Genomic DNA, 22,115 nt, shown 5'->3' with positions numbered 1-22,115 from the left:
AATAATGAGAGCAATTAATCACAGAAATAAAGTACCAAGGGAGGTAGAAAATTATCCACAGTTCCAACCATTTTAATCAAGGTTGATGTGTATCTGACAGTTATGGTCCCGCTGCACCAAGTACTGGGTTTGGCACACAAATCCATAGGTAAAAGGCTGTGCTCGCTGTGCAGGAGGCCAGGGGACTGCACCACCTTTTCTGGCTTTAAGCAGGAAGCAGCATCCAACCATAACCCCAGCTAACAAATTTCTCCTCCCTATGCTAAGCTCAGATTCCATGTGATTAAAATCCAGGATTTTAAATCCTGAATATGTGCAACTGCTCTTCTGAATGCAGACGTGCGCAGAGGCAGTGTGGGAAGCTGATTTTGTTAAGAGCTTTCTAAGACTGCACTGTAGCGCAACTAAAGCTCCGCGTGTTTCTCATCTCCTCCGGGTGAGTATGAAGCAAGGCTGCTTTTGGTGGAAGCATGGCACAACTCACTGCCGTCACGGATGCTTGGGTGGGCAGAGCACTAACCTAGTTATCTTGAAGAACTTCTCACAGTAAAATGGCAGAGGCTCAGATTCACCTCCTAAGGAAGCTAAATTCATCTCTGAGGAGGTGGAGAGCTACGTCGTACGCTACATCAGTAGCCCTGCTACCAGTTCCCAAGGTAGCTGAAGACGGCCCTGCACACCAGTAATGGCTCGTCTTACCAGGCAGATGGGGTACAGGCACTGAAGTTTGGCCAAAGCGTGATTATGGGGAACTTCAGGAGTGGCCACATGCACGAGATGTGTACGCTCCTAACAACCAGCTTAAGGTGATCGCTTCATTTTCTCTTTCCATATTCAACTCTTTGTATTTTAAGGTTTTTAGAACAGTGACTATCTTACATGAAAAAATTCAATTCATTTGAAAAAAATTCATCAATGGTTCTGAATAAGGCCTGCAGGTTTTAGAAACTTTTAGACTCTTACATACGAGCCTTCCTTCCAGTTTAATTAAACCTCCAAACACCAGTGTGAGCCGTAGCTATTCCACATGCAGGCAAATTGAGATTCACAAGGGAAAGAGTTGAATTGGCATTTAAAAGTCTGAGCCACTATCTAACAACTCTTTGAAATTCTAGGTTATTAAAACTTCTTAAATCCCACTGAAATTGAGAGGAGAGGCATCCTTCGCGGGTATGTCAGATACACAGGTGGCTGTGCTGCAGACACACCCTGGACTTCCACAGCACCACAGGGTGTGAAGCACAGCAGTGCCGGACCTCACCACACGCTGTGCTGGTGAAAGGAGGCCAGGCGGTTCCCTTAGGGAACTGGAGGAACGTGCAGTTTGGCGGCATTTGTTTAAAGTCACTTAGAAAGGAGCTGGAACTTGCCTTGATCTAAGTTGCCCATATCCCTGGCACAAAGCTCAATCTGACATCACGAGGTACACAAATCACGTTACGCTACACTGCAGTAAATGCTGCTTTACAGTTACACAAGTAAAGGCTGCATCCTTTTTTTTTATTCTTCCGAATACAGAAGCTACTGGATAATACCTCTCTGACATGGCTGTTAAGTATGTTGGTCCCTTAGCTGATGGAAACAGACCTCAGCTGCCATTGCCTGTGGGAGACCGCCAGGACACCAAGACTTGGGTAGGAGATTCACGGTCAGCACTGGTGTTGATGCGATGCCCATTAGTTTGGTAACTGTCAGAGACAAGGCTGAGTGTGATACGCTGCAGTAAGAGCAAGATGCCAGTGGTGTATATTGCTGGAGCTGAAATTCATGACTTTTAGTCATTCTTTGCAGTACCTGAGGGTACGCTTTGAGTCAAAGGGTTGCTTAAGCAGCACAGAACACAAAACTGGCTGAGAGAGGGAGTGTAAAAGGTTAAACCTCAGCTTCAAAAGGAGGTGTGATGTTGCCCAGCCCCATCAGAGCTATGATGTTTTGCTCTTACGGCACCTAAAGAAGCTTTAGGAGGAGATGGGAGCGGGTGCTGGGATGCTGTGTCAGTGAAAAGCTGCCACAGCAGAAAAACACAGAGGTACTGTCAGCATCCCCCACTCAGGGAAGGGGTGGAAGGGAAACCCACTAGAGGAACAAATAGAGAGAGAGAGAGACTGGGCAGTCTGCATGGACTTCTCTTTTATATATTTATGTATGTATTGTTGGGACAAGGGTGTTTGTTAGAGCTTGGAAAAGCAATTTAAGGCTTGGTTTTAAGTCACGTTGGAGTGTTTGGTGTCACTTAGTCCTGATGGCATCAATACCTTTCTTACAGGAGGAGAACGTCAATGCAAGCTGACAAATTGTGGAATGCACTGGGGCAGGGTGATGAGCACAACATTTACGGTGCAAGGACGCCAGGCAGCGCAGTGCAGACACCCACCTACCACTGACAAACACCCACGTGTTGCGGCCAGCAAACCGGGTGATTGAATACGACGTGTGTGGTGTTTGCAACAGCAAATACATGCCTACTCTTATGGTAGTACGAAGCAGTAATGCATACAGTCCCACTTCACTTGGAGGGAATCAGGTGCCTATCTTGAGCTCACCGGGGTTTCAGAAAACATGGAGTGCGAGAGTACAATCCAGGTGAAAACACCATGCTAGATCCTCCTCCTGTGCAAGCGGGTGCACGCTATGATTAATCTTACACTCGGCTCTAAAATTTCACTTAACCCCAGGGGACCTAACTGACCTGTATTTCACCAAGACCTCCCATCAAGGACTGCCGCTCACTAGAAAACACGCAGCCCGTCAATCATAGTAGGGCGTGTTTTTGAGCTGCTTAGTCATCCATTTTAATTTCACATCAATTTAACAACTGATTGAATACAGCATGTTTATTCCCTTCCAAATAAATCTCAAAACCAAAGCCACCATCCTGCCCATATCACAGACATTTCAGTACTGCTCAATTAGCAGTTCCCCCGGTGCCTTTGCTAATGAGGAGAGCGCTACAGAATGGCACCTGTAGCTGGTAGGATGAGACCAGCCCAGTGAGGTTTGACAGTCATGGTATGAGACACATACAGTGCTTTGCTTGCAGACCTTAGCACACGTTGATTCCGAGAGCAGATGGGAGGTAGTCATTGCTTCGACCTTCTTTGCCAAACCCTGGAGCAGCATATATTTATTTCCAAGGGGGAACTGTAAACTGTCAGTAGGTTTATATCTAAATATATTCCATCTTCTTTTTCATTGGTCCTAAATCCCCTCCAGTGGCTCTTGCACGTGAAAACTGTGCATATCACAGACATGTTTCCCTCAAGAAATCTCTGTATTATGCAATAAAGGCATCATTTTCTCCTCTGTGTCCCCTTTTATCTCTGCTTTACAAAAAGGTTCTTGAAGGCATTGTTGTAATTTTTGTTAAATGCTGTATAAATGAGAGGATTAAAGAAAGAATTGGAGTAGCCAAGCCAAAGAAAGATGCTTTTCCAGACGGGTGGGATGTTGCAGGAACAGAGGGGACTTATTAATTCTGTGATGAAGAAAGGGATCCAGCACAGTACAAAAACTCCAATTAAGATGCCAACCATCAGAGCTGCCTTTTTCTCTTTCTGTTCTCTCCATGTTTCTCCATCTGTCTGGAAAGTGATAGCTGCATGACGAGCTGTAAACACCATCTGTGGTTCATGCGAAGCTTCCTTCACCTCAAAACAAAAGCAAACATGGATTCTTACCAAGACAATTTGTTTGAGTGAAGTATTACTTTTAAATGACAGCACGACATCTGTGCACCTACCACAAAAGGCCCCAACTCCATTCCTTCCATGCTAAAAGAAAGAAAACGCTGCAGAGTGCCAAAATTACCAGACTTGTCATTATGTTGGAAAAGCTGCTGACTGTGACTGACAAACCAAAGCTAAATAAAGAGTAACTGATGCCATGTGTATTCTGGGCATTCTTTTTCAGTTTATTTTATTGGATCCTTGATACCTAGTGGGAAATCAGGTTGTTAAGAAAGGCTAACAAAGGCCTTCTGCCTATCCCTACACCAGACTCTCCTGTGCTGCTACACGACCTTTAGGGTTTCTCAGGCCTGAACTGGAAATGAATTTCATTCCATTGCAGTCCCTTCGGGTCATTTCCCTAAGGTATCAGGGAGGGACCCGCAACAAATGCCTGCTCTTTGACTACAAGAGCTTCAGCCTATACTGCCTGGACACAGAGCTCAAAATTCCATTCCTGGTGAGTGCAGGAGCTTGGCACTACCACTTGTTCTGCAGAAGGGACAGAGCATACTCCAAAAAACTCCGATAAATCTGCACAAAATTTTTTCCATCAGAACCTTTTTTAAATGAAAGAATGGGATTTCAATTGAAGGAAAGTTTTAAGAAGCACGACTGATCTTTGGAAAATACCAGTATTTCATTACCGCCCAAAAATCAGAAATGCCTGAAATAAAATTCAATACTTTGGAAATATTTTGGTGGAAAGTAAAACCATCAGTAAGAGTCCCTTATAAAAGACAGAACTTGAGTGCCTTCTGCTCTTCCTTGACAGAGGCTATCTCACCATGGGCACTTCTACCTCCTGGAGAGGGACAGAGCAGCGTATGGCACCAGCTGCAGCCTGGTCACAGTGCCAACACAGTCTATGACACTGGGAGCACAAGGATGCACCTGGAATGACATACCCTCAGGAAATGTGCCACCATTTTGAATTAGCTTATAAAATACTCTGGTAGTAATCAAAGAAAAGCTTTGCAGGAGAAGCAGCATTTTCTGGTCCTCATTTTCTGTCTTCTGTCACCTGTCCTTTATTTCACTCAGCTCTACTTGGTATTCTCACAAAAAGTACTCCATTGCCAGAAAAACGCCTTTTCAATCAGCCTTCAGTTCAAACTCTGGCTTCAACAGAAGTTACATAGAGAGGGGAAAGACGTCAGCTACTCCAGGCTGCTGACGGTGCTTCTTGTCTCCTCTCTTCCTAAGGGCAAGACATTCATCTGCGCAGTGAGTACAGCACGGAGCTCCGGTGGCACCAAGGCTCGCAAACAGGGTCTGGGCGCGTGTTAATAACGTGCTTAGAGTCTGTCCAGAAAAAGATACTCCCTTGTGATTTTAATCTGAAGATTAAAGTATCTGTGAGTTTAAAATTCTAGGCACTACAGTTATGAAGACAGTGCAATAAAATAAGCAGTTTAAGGATGCAACCTGAGGCTGTAAAATTTGCCTAAGTGATAACTCACAGGCACTGCAAGACTCTGACACCACTCCAAAGATGGCCTGTTGTTAAATTAGCTACATATTCCACATGCGCGTGCCACCTTTGTGCAAGCTTTGTAATAGATGGAGGGCCTCTATTTCATACGAGCACTGCAACTCTGAGAGGGAAGCGCTGGCAACGGCTAGACAATCACTCTTCAAGATGGATATCCCTGTCTTCACCCTCAGACATGAGACATGGCTGCAGAATGTAAGAGCAGCAGATTATGGGCGCAGGCAAATAACGGAGGAAAATGAAAATCACATCTGTCCTGACAATTAAAATGGGATACCCCTCATGTAGCAAGGATCACACCATTTGTCTGCAGAAGGACTTGCTCTGCACTTCCTTAATCACACTCTGCAAAAAGGGATGAATGTATGACAGGAGGACAAATTTGTGACAAGCAACCCTGAAAGATTACATCTTAGCCCTGAGGAATAGCTACATAAGTATGCCTCTTGGGAAGAGCCATACAAAAGACTTTGTCACTAGCATTGGGCATAGTTTGGTACTACATTTAACCTCCAACTCTTACTCAAAAGATAGAGCTTGCAGTGGGCCATCATCAAATCAGAGCCTTTTCTTTTCGGTACTTCAGGTTTTAAAAGGCTTGTGACTGAACTGCAGAATTTACTAGTAGCAACTCTTTTATCATTTAATTTCATATTGTGAGAAGAAGTTATTTAATTTTTTTTTTTGATAGAAGATACCACAGTCCTCCATTCTTTTCCCTAATGAAGCATGCATTTACAGCCTGGTCAAGCTCCTACTGAAATCAGAGGAGTTTCAACAAACTCCACTGGTTGTTAGATCAGGCCTCTGAATACTAAACAGCAAGTGAAAATAGATCATGGCATTTTTTGTAAATTACAGGACAGCAGTTATCTTCCTATCTACATAATTTCTACTTTCTCTGTTGTCATAGCTGTTTTTTCAATTATTTTTTGACTAGTTCTGCCTGGGACTTCTGAATAATGTTGTAATAGCAGTAATAATAAAAAAAGTGCAAATAGCAGCCTCGTGCTTTAAGAAAAATAATGGGATTTCTCATGGAACCTTCCATTAAGTAAACTGTAAATATCCCTGGCAGACTGGAGATATTTTGCTTCAATTTCTCCATAAGAAATCCTTTGAAAAGGATACACCAAATGTTCTTGAAAAGGTAACTAGTATCCCTGCTCAGCGAGGTCCTTCAGCCTGTGCCTTCAGCAGGACTTACACAAGCATCTAAACCTTGGAAGCTGTATGAAAGCTCAGTTTTCCATGATCATCAGCATCTAACGCTCAGCCCGTACGTGGTTTCCAGCTGACCAGCCGCACACGCTGTGAACGACCCTCACTCAGTTGGCTCTCCATCAGGCTTGCCTGCCACAACACCCGCCTCTCGGGCATTCCTGGCATGGGGTACCATTCCAAGTGCCAGCCCCCGGCGTGAGCGCTGCCACTTGCCAGACCCGCGATCCGCTGGCCAGCTGCTCCTGGCTTGTACTATCACAAAAGGGACCGGACTTCACAGAGGGTTTCTAGCGAGGTCCTGTGCTCCATGCCCCTGTGCTCTATGTCCCTGTAAATGCATCAGCTTTGCGGTACTGTGCTCCCTCCCTGCCTGGTCACCATATACACCTACTACAGGACTGCCAGCACCTCATCCCTGCTCTACATTTTTAAAGTGAAACACGGATTTAATCTGAAGTGCTGTTCATATCAGAAAATATGTATCAGTGCATATTGCAAAGCTAGGAAAGTCCAATCTTTCATTATAATTTCAAATTTTTTAACTTTTGTTGCTTTCTATATGATTTGCTGCAGACCTGACTCATCTCCCTGGCCTGGTTGGTGATTATCCTTGCTACAACTATCAGCCCCCAAGACTATGTTGTCAAGGCTGTTTGTTATAAGCTAACCCACACAAAGGACACGGAAAGCAAATGAGTCTACTGTAGGCAAATGCTGTTGTGGTACACAGTACTGGATGGGTGAACCTTGCTAAAGGACTTCCCCCCCTTATGCAGGCATGGGTAATCCACCGTAATTTGGCATTGTCCGAACAAGAGCACAGGCCAAAAAGATTATGTAGCTGCTTTCCAGCCTTGTCAGTTGTGATTTTCTTGAACTAAACACGGCTCTGACTATACCAAATCCGCAGTTTCCAGTGCCAATCCTGGAGGCTTTGCATGACTCCAATTTCTAACATAAGTCACAATACTTGGCCATTATCCCTGTGCTGTATGGAACAAAGGACAAGCCCAATATAAAACCCTTCCACCCCTTTTGGGCCTACTGATGAGGACTAATGAACAAGCTGCGACAGGGGAAAAGGTGGTCACAGACTGTAAATTAAAGCAATCCACAAAGATGCCCCAGTTTACACTGGGGACATCTCTCATATGTGAGCATCTCTGCATGGTGTTCCAAACTGTTCTCACTCAGTGCCTAGCAGTACTCTGTGCCTTGGGTGCAGATTTTGTTTCCACCGCCCAAGCTCTGCTCCAGGAGCTGAGAGTCAGGAGCAGCGAGGAAAAAAGCCGGTATGAAAGGACTGCTACTCTGAGGCCAGAATTAGATCTGAATTCATGAAATCAGCTATTTCCAGGACAACAGGCTCTGAGAAGTGCAGAGATGACCGCTGTCCAGTGAGAGTGTCATAGAGAGTTAAATAAAGGAAAAGAGCTCTCAAGTACAAATTCTTCTCCAGTTTGGTTTAAGTTTCAGAATTCATTCTTCTGTACGTTGAGGAGTAGTTACAGTTCAATGCCACTTCTGTTGTCTATCTCCAGTAAATTACTACTACTGAATGTTTGTATGTTCCTAGAGCTGTATGTTCCCAATGCCTGTGTTCCTAGCAGCGTTATAAAAAACATGCCACCAAGGAGCTTCTAATGAAATCCCTTGATTTAAAATGTTCCATAGAGCTTTAATGATTGCTATTACTGGTCCTTTGTGGCAGGTACTGTGTATAAGTTTGTACTATACCTCCAGGGTCTGCAATAACTTGAGAACTGAACAACCATAAAAATGATAAACATCAATCAAATCTGGCTTACTACCACAAATTCAGAGTTTTGCCTATTACAGTGTGATTCAGCAAAGAAAAAGATCATTACTGCCTTAGTGCAGTCTTGGCATACTTCTTGCTCTTCGAACACGAGAAATGCATAACGAAGGATCGAAACGTAAGAATGTCTACACTTTCTTGGATGCTCCACCAATCTGACAGATAGTACATTTGATAGGGAAAGGAACACCTGTTTTTTCACAGGATTTTCTTCTTCTGTAAGCAGTAATAGCTCTGCATTTCTTCCAGGAAATCGCTAGCCACTCCACCTTGCTTCCTGCCTCATCTTTCTCCTGACATCTGCTGCCACTCTTCTGGACAGTTGCACTTTGCTTCCTGACTCATCCCTTCTACTTGGACAGTCAGAGGCAGAAATAAGAAACAGAAGGTCTGCGACTCCTTCAGAGAAGGAGAATGTGTTTTCTCTCCTATGTTGTCCTGACTGGTTACAGGGGTTGGATAGGCTGAACGGGTCAAGGTGCAGAACATAGCACCGTTGGAGCTCTGGGGCTTGATAATAATAAGTAGTGGGAAGGACCCTCACAAAACTGATAAGGTTTGGATCAGGCCTAACTACTCATACAATATACAAGGTACTTTGAGCGGGGAGAAAGAAAAAAAAAAACCACAACAAAAAAACCCACAAAACCCCAACCATCAACAGAACTTGATTTCTAACTCCTCACATGGAAATTTAATCCTGACCCTGCAATTGCTACATCTAAGTAAACCTGACATTCAGATTCTGCCATCCTTGTTCTTGCTGGGCAAAACCTATGCTACAAGTGACTTCACTGCTTTAAAAGGGCACTATCCAGCAGTATCTGCTGTTTTTCAAGCAGTCTTGTTTATTTCAATTGGACTATTTACAGAGAAAATTATTACCTACTGTCAACAAGGTGAGTATAGCTCTCTGTCAGTGGTGGTATGTCATTCATTTTTATGAGGGTCACTCACATCAGTATTGACTGTAGAATTCATATTTTAAGGAGTTTCACAATGAGCAAACAAAGAATTCTAAAAGCACCAGACTAAATTAGGGTCACAATTCTGCATATTTTTTGTTTCAAGGGAAAGTAAGAAACAAGCTGCCATTAAAACTAGAAGCACCTCAGCTGTTTCCTGTCCATCTCCTTCACCTTAATTTTTTTCAAAGACATTAAAAAGTGTTTTTGAAAAACACAAGTAAAATTTTAATCAAAAAATGACTCAGAATAGCCAAAGGAACAGTAGTGATGTGTTTGAATATTCTTCTCCAGAATTCATTGGGGAACTGCTACTGTTCTGTTGGACCCTGCTCCTATATGCTTAAAGGAGATCAGGATAAAACTTGGTGAGTAAGTCTCAGTCTCTTAACTTAGAAAGAAAACTAAGAAGAAATGCATCCTGAATGCCAGCTCCCTTGATCCACAGGTTCATTTAATGTACACGTTATGTGCAGCTAGGCATCAGCTCTTCCTTTAGATGATAAGTAAAGGTTTGCATGTGAATCACAAAGTCTTTTTAAGTCAGCAAATGAAGCTGCTGGGACAATGGGGAAGGTTGCCACTATATACCAACTGCGGATTCAAGAAAAGAGAAGTTAATATGTCAATCACTGCCAATATAAGACAGATGAAGAACTACTGGCTTGAGCATTTGCAGTAATAGGTATACGGGCAACCGCTCCAAAACGGGTATTCAGCTCACACTGACAGGAGCTCTTTTGTCAGTATAGCCTAAACCAGCTCCCAGACACTGCATCAGCAAAAAGCTCTTACCTGCCAGCCTAGCTGTGCCTACGCAAGGGCTTTTGCAGACAGAACTATGACAATTAGGAGCCAGACTTCTTTCAAGTTAAACCTGACATACCAGCAATGTGTCTCTGTATAGGCTAAAACTTAAGCAGCAATGCTTCAGCTCATTTAGCTTCCTAGAATTTTAGATTCCAAGCAACTAGTCCTGTATGAGTAGGTGTGTATGTAAAAGATAAAGCATGCAACAACACTACAAATATTCAGTTAGCTTTTGCGCTTGGAAAGATTATACATTAACTCCAAGCAATACATTAATCATACTTACACCTTGGAAAGAAATTTGGTGCAAACAAGGGGATGAAGGACATAGGAAAATAAAGAATGCCGCTAGAGGAGATATTCTCATCTTTTTTAACATATTTTCTGCTTTTGCATGGAAGACAGCTTCATAAATCAATTTATATTATAAACATCTTCAAGACATCAGGACCCAAGTCTGCAAGTCTGACCATATATAATTGCCAGTGCTGTTCTTTCTTGCTAGAATCAGGGAACACAACCTACAGACTTTTATTCATGACCATAATACAATGTTTCCTACCATGACTCCAAATCAAAGTTAAAGGGATTTAGCAGAGGAGTGAGGCTCTGCAGGATTAGCCCCAGTGAACAGAAAATCCTCCGTGTCTCTATCTTGAACATCGACACAGCTCAACTTTTGTTACTGGGGAAGGGACTGGACTTAGCAAGTACAACATGCAATCACAAAAATGTACTATAAAAAAATCAGGTCCTCCACAGTTATGAGTGAAAATAAGGGTATGTGACAGCAAGTGGAGTTCACAGTAAGCACTACTGTCCACGTTGGTGACATGGCACGAGTGACAGCGTCATCATGCAGAGCGCCTGACTTAATGGGACACAAGGAGCTGTCCCCAACCTTTCCACAGGGACACAGCTTTCCTGTCAGCTAGGTGTATTCCCAAAATGAATGAGACCTCCCACATGACTAGGGCTTTGCAGGAACACAGGCAACGTTTGGGATAAGAAGAAGGATGTATTTTTTAAGACAGCTGGTAATTTTAAAATAGAAACAATTCATTGCTCATTGCCTCAACACTATGCAGTGAGTAGTATGTTCCCACTATTCAAGTTAAAATAACCCAAGCACATAAATAAAGTGTATCATCTGCTTACTAAAATCTATTCAGACACTGATAGATCCCACACAAAGTCCGTGCTAGTAGATAAATGTGCATGCATTTACTCTGTACACAACCTAGGGATCTGTTTGGGTCTTTGTTTACCCCAACAACACTGTAAAAAGATAAAGAGGGAACAAGGAATGGTAAGTTCAGAGACTATTTTAAAATGGATCTCAAGACTGGCAGTGAATGCACCTGTCACTTACTCTTATAGCACATTTAAGAAAAAAATGAGAATAAAACTCTTCTCCAAGAGTGGCACTTTTTGACTGGCTAATTACCGCTCACATCTAGTCCGTAACAGCTACATTCACGCAGGAGCCCCAGGGCACGTCTCAGTCTTCTTGCTGTGCCGAAACCACTGATGCAGGGGTCCCCAGCTGGGAGCAGACGAGAAGCAGGAGCACAGGTGCCTGGGGGAGGCAGCAGGGGTTCTCTTCCCCATCCCCACCCTTACCTGGGCAGCCTCTGGCAGGGGCACCACGGCATTCCTCCTGCGGCCCCCCATGCGGAACTTGGCCGCCTTGTAGATCTTCCAGTAGACAAAGAGCACCACGCAGAGGGGCAGGTAGAAAGCCCCGCCAGTGGAGATGATGGTGTAGGAGGGCTCCTGGCTGACCTGGCAGCGCTCCTGCTCAGGGCTGTAGGTCTCCCCCCAGCCAAAGAGGGGGGCGAGGGAGATGGCGGCGGACAGCACCCAGGTGAGAGCAATCATGATGTTGGAGATGCGGCGGCGGGTGAGCAGCGTGTACTCCAGGTGGCGGGTGATGGACCAGTAGCGGTCCAGGGCGATGGCGGTGACGTTCCAGATGCTGGCTGTGCAGCACAGCACGTCGAAGCAGACCCACACGAGGCACAGCTCCCGGCCCAGCCGCCACCGCCGCCCAGCCGACAGCTCCTTCACCAAGCTCAGCGGCATCACCAGGGCCGCCACCAGCACGTCTGACACTGCTGTGGAAGCCACGAGGTTGTGGGGCACGCGGTGGAAAGCCTTCACTCGCAAGATGGTGGCCAGTACCAGCAGGTTCCAGAGGAAGGTGGCCACAGTCAGGAGCACCAGCAGGGTCAGGATGAGGATGGTGAAGATGGAGAAGGGCTCCCGGCCCCTCCATGTGCTGCCGCCCACCAGCGCGGAGGCAGCCGAGGAGGCGTTAGCGTCCACGTTGGCTGACGAGGTGTTGGCGCCCGTGCTGGCCTGACACTGGCCCTGTGGGGTGCAGGGGCTCAGGGTCTCCGCCATGCCCGGGACTGGGGCTCGGCCCCTCACTACTCCCACACACGAGCGCTCTCCCCCGCCCCAGGCTGCCTGCGGCCCCGTCCCTGCTGCCGGCGAGTGGGAGCCCACACCGGGTCACCCCTCAGCGGCTGCCCGCCACGTGCCGCCGCCTCAAGGCAGCTCGCACCTCCCCCGCGGTGCCGCCGGGCACCCGCTGCCGCCCGCGCCGGCCGCTCCTCACGCCCATTACCGGGGCGGCTGCGGCGGCGACGAGGAGGCTCGCCGGGACCGCGGCGAGGGGCAGGCACGGGGAGGGCGGCACCGCCGCTCCCGCCCCGCCCCAGCGGCCGCCTCGGAGGCGGTGGCGGAGCCCCTTGCGCGGCGTGCGGTCCGCTCCGGTGTGGCGGGAGGCGCCGCCTCCGCCGGCTTCTCCCCGCAGTCCCCGTGAGGCGGACGGACGCCCCCTTCCCCTCACAGACCCCGTGAGGCGGCGGGACACCCCCTATCCCCACGGCCCGCGCCCGCCATGTTCCTCTCAGCGCCCCCGCCTGAGCGTCGCCTCGCCTGGAGCAGGCGGCCCCTTCCCGCCGCCGCCGAGCACCGCTGCCGGGCGCAGCCTGCAAGGTATGTGGCGGCTATAGTACCGAAATCCAGTTGTTTCTAGGGTGCAGCGTTTAAATGAGAATTTTTGCAGTTTAAAAAAAAAATAAAATCTGAAATTGTCTTAAATTTTTAAGTGGTGGGAACATCTCGGGTCCGGGGCAGGTTCATGGCACGGTTTCTTTACTAATGGCACACGCCCCGCCTCTGAAAACGTGCCCTTCTCCTGGCCCTTTCCAGTAACTACCCTCAAAATTGAAAATTTTCAAAAATAATTTTAAACCTATTATACAATCTCTTTTAAAGTTGGTAACATGTTTATGGGGTGATACGTGTAAAGGATACACAGCAATGAGCTTTGTCACTTCCTGAGTAATAAATGGTGACAAGTAGCATGACAGGATCATATAGCAACCTGGATATTATATTTAAGATGTGTTTAATGTATATCTGAGGTCTTTGGGAGGTATCCTTTATCCCAACCTGCTTTTATAGGTCCTTTACAACCCGTAACCAGCATTCCCACCCCCTTAGACCAGGACAATTTCAGTTACTGGACAAAATACCGGTTCTTTTCCCTTACCAGGTCATTTGGTGCCATCGAGAGCTCTCCAAAGGTGTTTGAAGTTCTTGATCAAAATGATGATGATGAAAATAAGATCAAAGGTCAGTGAAGTTCGTTTCCTTGCAAATATCTGGCACATCTGTAATCACAGACTGTAACGGGGTAGTTTGGGGACAGGAGGTTGGTTGCTCGTTTTTGAGGTAGAGAAGGAATATTTTCTGGGTCAGAATAGTCCTGTCTCAATGAATGCTGCTTAAATCAGTGTTCTTAACAGCACCATCTGACAAAACACAAACTTCTTATGGCACCACAAGTTACCCACAGCAAGCAGGGTCCAGCTTGCCTCACTCAGGGGTCCCAACTTCAAAAGCTGGAACAATGATGAAATATTACAGAAATGAAAGACAATGACTAGTCACAATAACCAGGCTGTTTTGCTGGTTAGCTTTTGGATGCCACTTCACTCACCAGATGAACAATAAAGCAAATAAATCCTTTCCCAGACTCTTAATAATTGTAGTTGATCTTTCCTATAAGAGTTCTAACAAGCGCTGTAGTGTAAGGCAGCAGCAAAGAGAGAACTATCTGCATTACTTAGCAGCTTTTAGTATGAGGAGAAAAGGACTTCTGAGTGCTAAATGTCTTGCATTTTGCCACCTGAGCTTCCAATAGGCAGAATCTGACAGAGCTTGTCAAGAAAAGCCTTTTCACAATACTGCTGCAAGTTAAGCCTAAAGCAGCATCTGAAACAATTAGACACTGGTAAAAATTTGTCAGGGTTGGCAGACAGCATGGGACTGCTTCACAAGCAGCTTTGTATGCTTTGTCTTTATTGTGCTCCTTTCTAATTTGTGCCTTGTTTTGTTAGTTAATGCCACTCTTAAAATGCCAGCTAAAGAATGGCTGAACAACACTTTATTCCTTTAAAAGCCATCCAGACCTAAAAGCAGTAAGGGGAACAAGGAGATAAAAAGCCCTTTAACTTCTAAATGTCTCAACAATTGTCAGTCCAATTCTGTGAACTTAATAAAGGAATAAAAGAATCTTGTCACAATTTGAATAACTTGGCTATTAAAGACTGCAAACAAACAACCAAAACTTAGACTAACTGCAAAAGTTTCATGTTTAGGGGCCCAAATGGGCCAGGATATGATCCATTTGTTCCTGCTCCTGCAGGAAATGAAGTTGTCTTTCTTCTGTGAGGGTACTTTGTTTGTGGGTTGTGGACCACGGGTGGGCCACCATTAAAGCAGCCCAGATGATCTCAAAATCTTTCCTTCCTAGAAACCATGTGTCCCATCCCTCTACTCCTATTTATTATCTGTACATTATGTGCCACATCCGGATAGTTACATTCCTGTTCACGCATCAAATGTATTGAAATCTCCCACTTCTTCCCACTTGGCTGAAATAACCTAGTCCTACATACAGAGGCTTGAATAAAGTCTCAAAGGGACTTACTTTTTTCTTGATAATTACCCCACTGCTGTCTTCTCCTGTAAATGCAAAGGCTTAGTGCTCCTCAAAGATTGCTATGGCAACACGTTACAGTGTCTCGGAAACCAGGGTATACTCTGAGAAAGAGAAGAGGGAGTTTTAAAAAAATGAGGAGACTTGCAGGTATTCATGTATTCTAAATAACAGAAAAGCAAGTAAATATTCCATGAGATGATAAAATAAAAAAAAATGCCACCAAGAAAGAGACAACAAAATGAAAACACACTTTTCTTCTACTAAAACTAAAGGAGGACCTAGTTTACTTTTATGTACAGTTACAGTATTACAAGTTGCTGTCATGTAAAGTGCAGTGAAAACAATGAAAATCCTTTGTTTCATTCACTGATACTTCTCAATGACTTAAGAAACTACAGTCTGTATCTTCGTAGCTTCTTCTCTCAGCAACGTATGGCAGTGTGTATCCTCAAAAGAGGACTGGTATCACCAACTGTTTCATTGCTCTTAAAATAAGCAAATAAATATGTGACTAAGGACTTGGAGCTAGATGATGGAATCAACAGGAAATACAAAATAACATCCTCTTTCCGTCTGGATGATTGGTGCTTTGTGGGCTGAGCAGTCCAAGGGATGCAAAACACAAAAGGGTGGAAAATACTAATCTGCTTATAAGTCGAAGACTAGAAATACTTTACATCTTCCTGTGTGACTTTTCTCACTTTCCCCTGGTTACCTGAGAATTGCTAAGAAAAGGACTTGTGACAGAGGTGAGGAATTGCAGAACATATTTCCTAGTCCTTATCACCTTACCAAACACCACCTGCAAACCTCACTCTTCTGGCTGCTGCTGTTGAAATGAATCTCCTCAGACTCAGTCTTGTCATATTTTTTTCCCTGTCAGCCTGAAAGTCCTTAACTTAGCTTAATACTCCCTGCATCCTTAAAATTCCTGTCCAAACTCCTCTTTGTACGGTTGTGCTAAAGAAGCAGCTGTCTTCACCAGACAGCGCTACCCAGGCCAGCTTCATTACAGCTCTCTGGTTTTAAGCACTTTTGAGAACAGCATGCTGCTTAGGAACAGCTTTGGAGGATGATGATTCATCCAGATGATAACAGAATTTCAACTCATTATGTTAATTGCTGCTGTACTTTTATAGCAAATATATAAAATTTGAATATAGTTTACATTTTTCTGAAGTTTGCTTTTATCTGTTAGAAACAGAAGCAGATTATTTTAGGACTGTTATAAAGGGACTACACTGAACTTGGCTGTTTTGACTCATTTTCCATTTTTTGCTTTAGATACCAAAGTCCTATGAGAGCTTCTAGTAGATGCAGTTTTACTCCATCCTGTCTGCTCTGCTAGCTCTTTAATAGAAAACCAGACTCCTTTATAAAGCATTTTTCAGAAAACTCAGTTATATAAATCCTGCAATTAATATGATAAATATCTAGAAGGATTTTCAGCTCAAGGGAAAAACAAACCCTCAAAAGCCCTTTGACAGCTGGTTCTGTATTTTTGTGATTGAAAATGCGATGGAGAATCTAGATGCCACATAAATGCTAGCTAGTATTGATTTTATTAATAATAATGACCAAATCTTTGACAGAATAGTTTGCATTCAAATATCAGTTTTACATGCAAGCCACTAAGTGCAAGTTTTTCAAACCAAGTGGTGGTCAGCAAAAATCTGTACGCCTGTATGAATTAGGTTTGCCACAGAGGCACGCGCGTGTATGTTAACAGCTAACAAGCCCTAGCACAGCTAAGGCCAACACATGGATACAAAGGAGATTATATAGTAGCAGACTTGCTAACATTAGGCTTTCCTCCTGTTAAGAGCGGCCACATAAAAAATCCACTCAACTAGCAATCTATAATTGAGTAAATTGAATTTGCCTGACCTTGACCATTGGCTTCTGCTACCACCAATTATCATGAGGAAGAGCCGGATTCTTTTCTTTTTTTTTATTATTATTATTATTATTATTATTATTATTATTTTGACTACATACAGGACACAGATTTTCCACTTGTGGATTTTAATATTTTTAAGTGTCAGATTCAAAGTTATTTAGGATCCCACATCCATTGATTTCTATTTTAATTGGTGTCTGAGAAGGTTGCGGTTCCCAAATGTCTGATTCTTTCTAGCTCGCTTCAAACCTGTGCAGCATCTCTCACATTTGTCATAAGTTTGGTAGAAATGGCTGCCTTTCCCTGCACAAAGTGTTCACAAAACATTCCTCATATGGGCCATCTATTACTACTAATTACTGCTATTATAATGTGGAGTGAACTTACAGTAAAGCAAAGGCTTTATATGAATTTATCATGAGTACAAGTCTGGAACATATATGTATGTGTGATTTATTTCTCTGTGCAATACTTTTGAATAGACAAAAGTTTCATACCCATACTAAGAATTCTCTGAATGAGTTTAAGATTAATTAAAACCTGTATACCTTATTGATTAGTTTACACCTGAAATATTAACTATCCTTATTTACAAATAATCCCTTGCTGAATTTATGTAGAAAGTGGGGCAAAAAATTATAGAGATTTTACATAAAGTTATAGTAGCAGATACTTGCAAAGCACCAGAAAAAGATTCATAAAATTTTGCAATGAAATGGAAAATACAATGTTTAAATAATCATTTAGCACTTCATATAGTTTTGTTACAGGCTATCTGCACCTAGAGCTTAGTAGAAGTTAAGGATTCTTCTTCTAGTATTAAAGAATTACCTCTTTTAGCACTACAAGCCATTTGGCTAACTTTTCTTCTGCCACAATTAAAAAAGAAATGCAAAGACATCAATTAATACAGTTTCTATGGAAAAATGAAGCTGTTTTATTTTTTTTTTTTGAGCAACGTGAATTTAGGGTTACATTTACGTTCTCAAATTACCTAATTTTGTAGGTATTAGTTACTATGTACCTTCAAAAATTCATGCTTAGGTCTTCTAATAACAATTGGAATAAGGTGCCAGGCAGAACTTAGTTGCTACTCAAGTCTGTTTTCTCTTCCCATACATAAAGGGTTTTATTAATTAGAAGAAGTGACAATATATCAAGAACACTTACCTGGAGCTTGTAAGGAAGACTCAATAGTTCCTACAAATTCACATGGTCTGTTAACCCCTACAAGCGAACATCTAGTTTTAGTTATGCAGAGTCACACATTTAATATTCCTGTGATTCTCAACCTTCATAGGGGATTGCAGCCACTCCCAGAGGAGCCCAGAAGGACCTCACCGCTAAACATCTTCAGATGACAGCCAAATCAGAGAGGAGCATTTGGAAGAAGTTTTGGAGCTGTTACACAAGATTTTGCAGGGCCTATGATTTTCTTAATTCTGACCAAGGGGGAAAAAATAGTAGACGGTTATGTTTTTCAGTGTTGTAGCTTACAAAAGTGTTTGGGAAGATGGACTGCTATTGTAGCGTATGCTCAGATAATTTTTTGAAAGGTGAATGCAGTTCTTAAGCTGGATGACACCAATATAACAAAGTGAGTGTGTGTCTAGACAGCACCCCGATTTTCCATTTGTCTTCTGTTCTCTTAATGGCACCCTTCCTCTACCTCTCCTCACAACTCCCTATCAAAAGTTTATCATGGTGGCCAACAGGAGGAAAAAAAAGGTAATCTCTTTGCCACGTGGCTGTGCAATAAAGAGATTTGACAAGCAACATTATAGTATTTATGACTTTGATGCAAGCCAGCAAATTTTTTAGAAGCAAAGAGCATTCCAGTTCAAGAGGCCGGATTCTTATTGTCATGGCTTAACATCTTCTATAAATCTAGAGCAAACAAAAGCATCTGAAACAGTTTCATGAATTCTCCTGTCAAGCCAAGCAGCTAAAATCCTGAGGAAATCAAGCTAGTAGAGCAAAAGTCAAGAGCAGAGATAGATTTTATTCTGTATGCCTAGCCAGTTGATGCTAGGCTTCTTTCAGTGTTGTTATTTTAGTTTGGAAAAAACCCAAACAACTCACATTTTAAGGGCTAATAACTGGCTCTTTTCTAGTTAGGTTTTTAGATCTCTGTAAAATCCCTTCTAAGTTTTGGGGGGTTAAAGTAACTGGACAGCTGTCTCCTACAGAGGACAGTGGTAGAACTAACACCAGTCACAGACCCATGCTGTACCCTGTCACTACCCTGCCTTCCTTCACAGTAGAAAGGAATTGGGAGACTTCTACTCAAATGTTATTTATTTAAAATCACATAGTCCTTTTCACCCTTCCTGTGAGAGCTGGCTTCCCCTGAGCCTTTGGTTACTGGCTTGAAAGCAAATCATTACAAGTACCTAAAGCTTTGGTAGCTTACTTAAATTATGAACTCGTATGTGAAACAAAAAGGCCAATTACTGCCAAAATATAAACATATTTATTTACAGCAGAGCTAAGTAGATAATACCCAGTTCTCAAGTATTCTTCCTCTACACTGTCAATAAATGTGCCCTCTACCTGTGACACTCACCCTGAAAAATTTGATGGCAACACTTTCTGACTAATCTTGTGCTTGTCTGTAACTCTGCAGTGTTATGGCGCAGGAAACTCATATCATGACAAGATTTTTCATGATTATGAGCAGTAGCTCGGCAATGGAATTCTTCTTTATGGGCCTGTTCCAAGAACTGTCAAAAAAATCTTCCAGTTCAAGCAGGACAGTTTTGATCACCCCCTTAAGTGGTTTAAAGAGTCCAATTTCTTTGTCAAGGTTCTCAGAGAAAGAAGGCAATTTCTCAAGGCACACAATATTAGTCCCCAACCTATCAGTCACTGTTACGAGACAAGCCTTGAGAGTCTGATGGCTGAGGTCTATTAACTGCTCACAAGATTGATAACAGGGTAAGTTGCAAAGGAAACGTTAGATTTCCAATCAGTTTGACAATCTTTTAAACTTCTTGCGATACCGTAGTAGAATCGATGCTGCCTGATACACGCAGATATTTCATCAGAAACTATTTTTCACTTATGATTCCATAAACAAAGAGAAAGGTAACTGCACCTGCACAAGCCAGGAAGCTGAAGCCCTTTTCTTTCAATACTCACTTAGTCTCAGCTCGGGAATTTCTCTTCTGCTTAATCAGGAAATTACAGTTTGAAATAGCAGACTATGTAGTTACTACAGACTGTGCAGCCATTATAGATCTATAATGTTTAAGTAACCATGTTAACTTTTTTTTTTTTAGGGTAAGCTAGTACTACTCTAGAGCAATACCATCCAGTCTTTTCATCTCCTAGATGAGATGATTTCCAAGATTTCTTTGTATTAGGGTATATAAGCAAATGCAAACCAAAAATACCAGGAAGGAGTTGTGCACTCATGCCAAACCCCTGTTTTTCAGTTGTCCTCATATCAGACTTCAGAAATTGACAGTGCTGCTTCCAAAGAAAAAGTTAGGTGGAGCCGGAGGTTGTCTAGCTGCCAGGAAAGCAGTGTTCTGGTCCCAGAACGACGAGGAGTGACAGAAAAAAGCAGTTCTCTGCGAAGCAGATTTTTGCCTACATAGAGAAGTGGCAGGAATTCTGATGCGCTTTTAAGCCCAACCAGTTCTGGAGACACAGACAGCTGGTCACTGACTGTGCCCATCACCTCGGCTTTTTTCCTGTTCTAAACACCTACTCCATGCTACTTCAATCACACTGCTTCTGCCCATATAGCCACGCTCTGATCTTTTTGGTGGTTTACTGCAGCTTTGCTTACATCTCTTTCCAAGTAATTAATTTTGCACTTCATTTAATGAGTCCCTCAGTTGATTTCACTATAATGCAAGTTAATTCCCATACAGTAACTGCACAGCTTGCAGAACCCTTCAACTGTATGATGCTGTAGATCTCAAAGGTAATTCTTAAAATGTGCTATTAATAAACAGACATGAGAACTATTATGACATCTATTATTTATAAACATAGAAGCGAACCCCGAATCAAAGATTAGAACTCAATGAGCCAGGTATCATGTACTTAGTATTGCTTACCCTTCAGAGCAGATATTGCTTTTTTACTGCAACCCTGGGAACATAAGTCATTCAAATCCTAGTAACAAAATTAATTTACTTAAATATTTTGATTTTTCAGAAGTTCTTAATATCTGACCAATTTTAGAGTCTTGAAAAGTCCATTAAGGCCTATTTCACAAAAAAAGAGAAAAAAGGCAACACTCAGTTCTGAATGGTGGAAGCACTAGCAACAGAATGGTCATGCTATTTCCACACATCCCCCCCCAAATGATCTGGTTTCTCCAAGGGTGAAAAGAAAGTTTGCCAATGTTTTTCTGCAATGCATCAATGCAGCAAGTGTCATAGTTTTAAATCTGACATGCTACTCCAAAAACCCTAAGGAATAACAGCCCATTTTCTATTGGCATAACTACACATCCTTTTGTATTCCTAAATGGTCCTGGGTTACATTTGGTCCTGGGTTACATTTGAGATGTAAATTAAAAGCTGTTTTACTGTAATCACATGGGGCCCAGATTTCTGGGTTCTGGGACATTTTAGTCTTTCCCTGAACTGACAGATGTACATTTTTGAAATACTATTGCCCACCACCATTGTAGCCTCATAAAAATAGTTACCTACTTCTACAATGGCAGAGATACAAAAATATGTAAGTTACTCTACTTTTGCCCAACTTGTGTATTCTTTCCATACTTAGTCTCCATGTTTGTTCTCTTTGCAATGTGTATTCTGCCCTCTTCTATTTGTCTTTTATTTCTCCCTCAAAATATCCTTCTAGTACATTTATACCTCAATTCGCTTTCTCACTTATTCCATCTCTCCACATCCTCAATTCTGTGGCAGTACCTTTGACTTTGCCCATCACTGATCTGGTAAACTAAGACTAAAAAGCAATTCACTTTTGTAATTTACAAGACACAAGCTGCAAAAATTTTCACTCCATCAAGGTTATGGAGCATTTTAAAAAGCATTTTCTGGGCTGAGTGCTTCAGTTTATGTAATCTGCTTTTCTTAAATTTTCTTTGCATATTCATGAGTACACTAGACATTACCAGATGGATACACTCAGATTTAAAGAGCACAGGAAGGAAAACCAAATGTTTCA

General features: G+C 42.9%; 1 protein-coding gene across 1 annotated transcript; it reads right to left on the bottom strand.

Annotated features, from left to right (window-relative positions):
- Positions 1–251: 251 nt before the first annotated feature.
- LOC129208161 (5-hydroxytryptamine receptor 5A-like) lies at positions 252–12,463 on the bottom strand. Its single transcript, XM_054830451.1, has 2 exons — positions 11,662–12,463; positions 252–3,647 (listed from the first exon to the last, which is right to left on the bottom strand). Exons 1-2 carry the CDS (start codon positions 12,442–12,444, stop codon positions 3,315–3,317), a joined length of 1,116 nt encoding a protein of 371 aa, XP_054686426.1. The 5' UTR covers positions 12,445–12,463; the 3' UTR covers positions 252–3,314.
- Positions 12,464–22,115: the final 9,652 nt, after the last annotated feature.

This window comes from Grus americana, chromosome 6, assembly GCF_028858705.1.
Source record: "Grus americana isolate bGruAme1 chromosome 6, bGruAme1.mat, whole genome shotgun sequence".
NCBI lineage: Eukaryota > Metazoa > Chordata > Aves > Gruiformes > Gruidae > Grus > Grus americana.
This window is presented reverse-complemented; position numbering and strand designations above follow the sequence as displayed.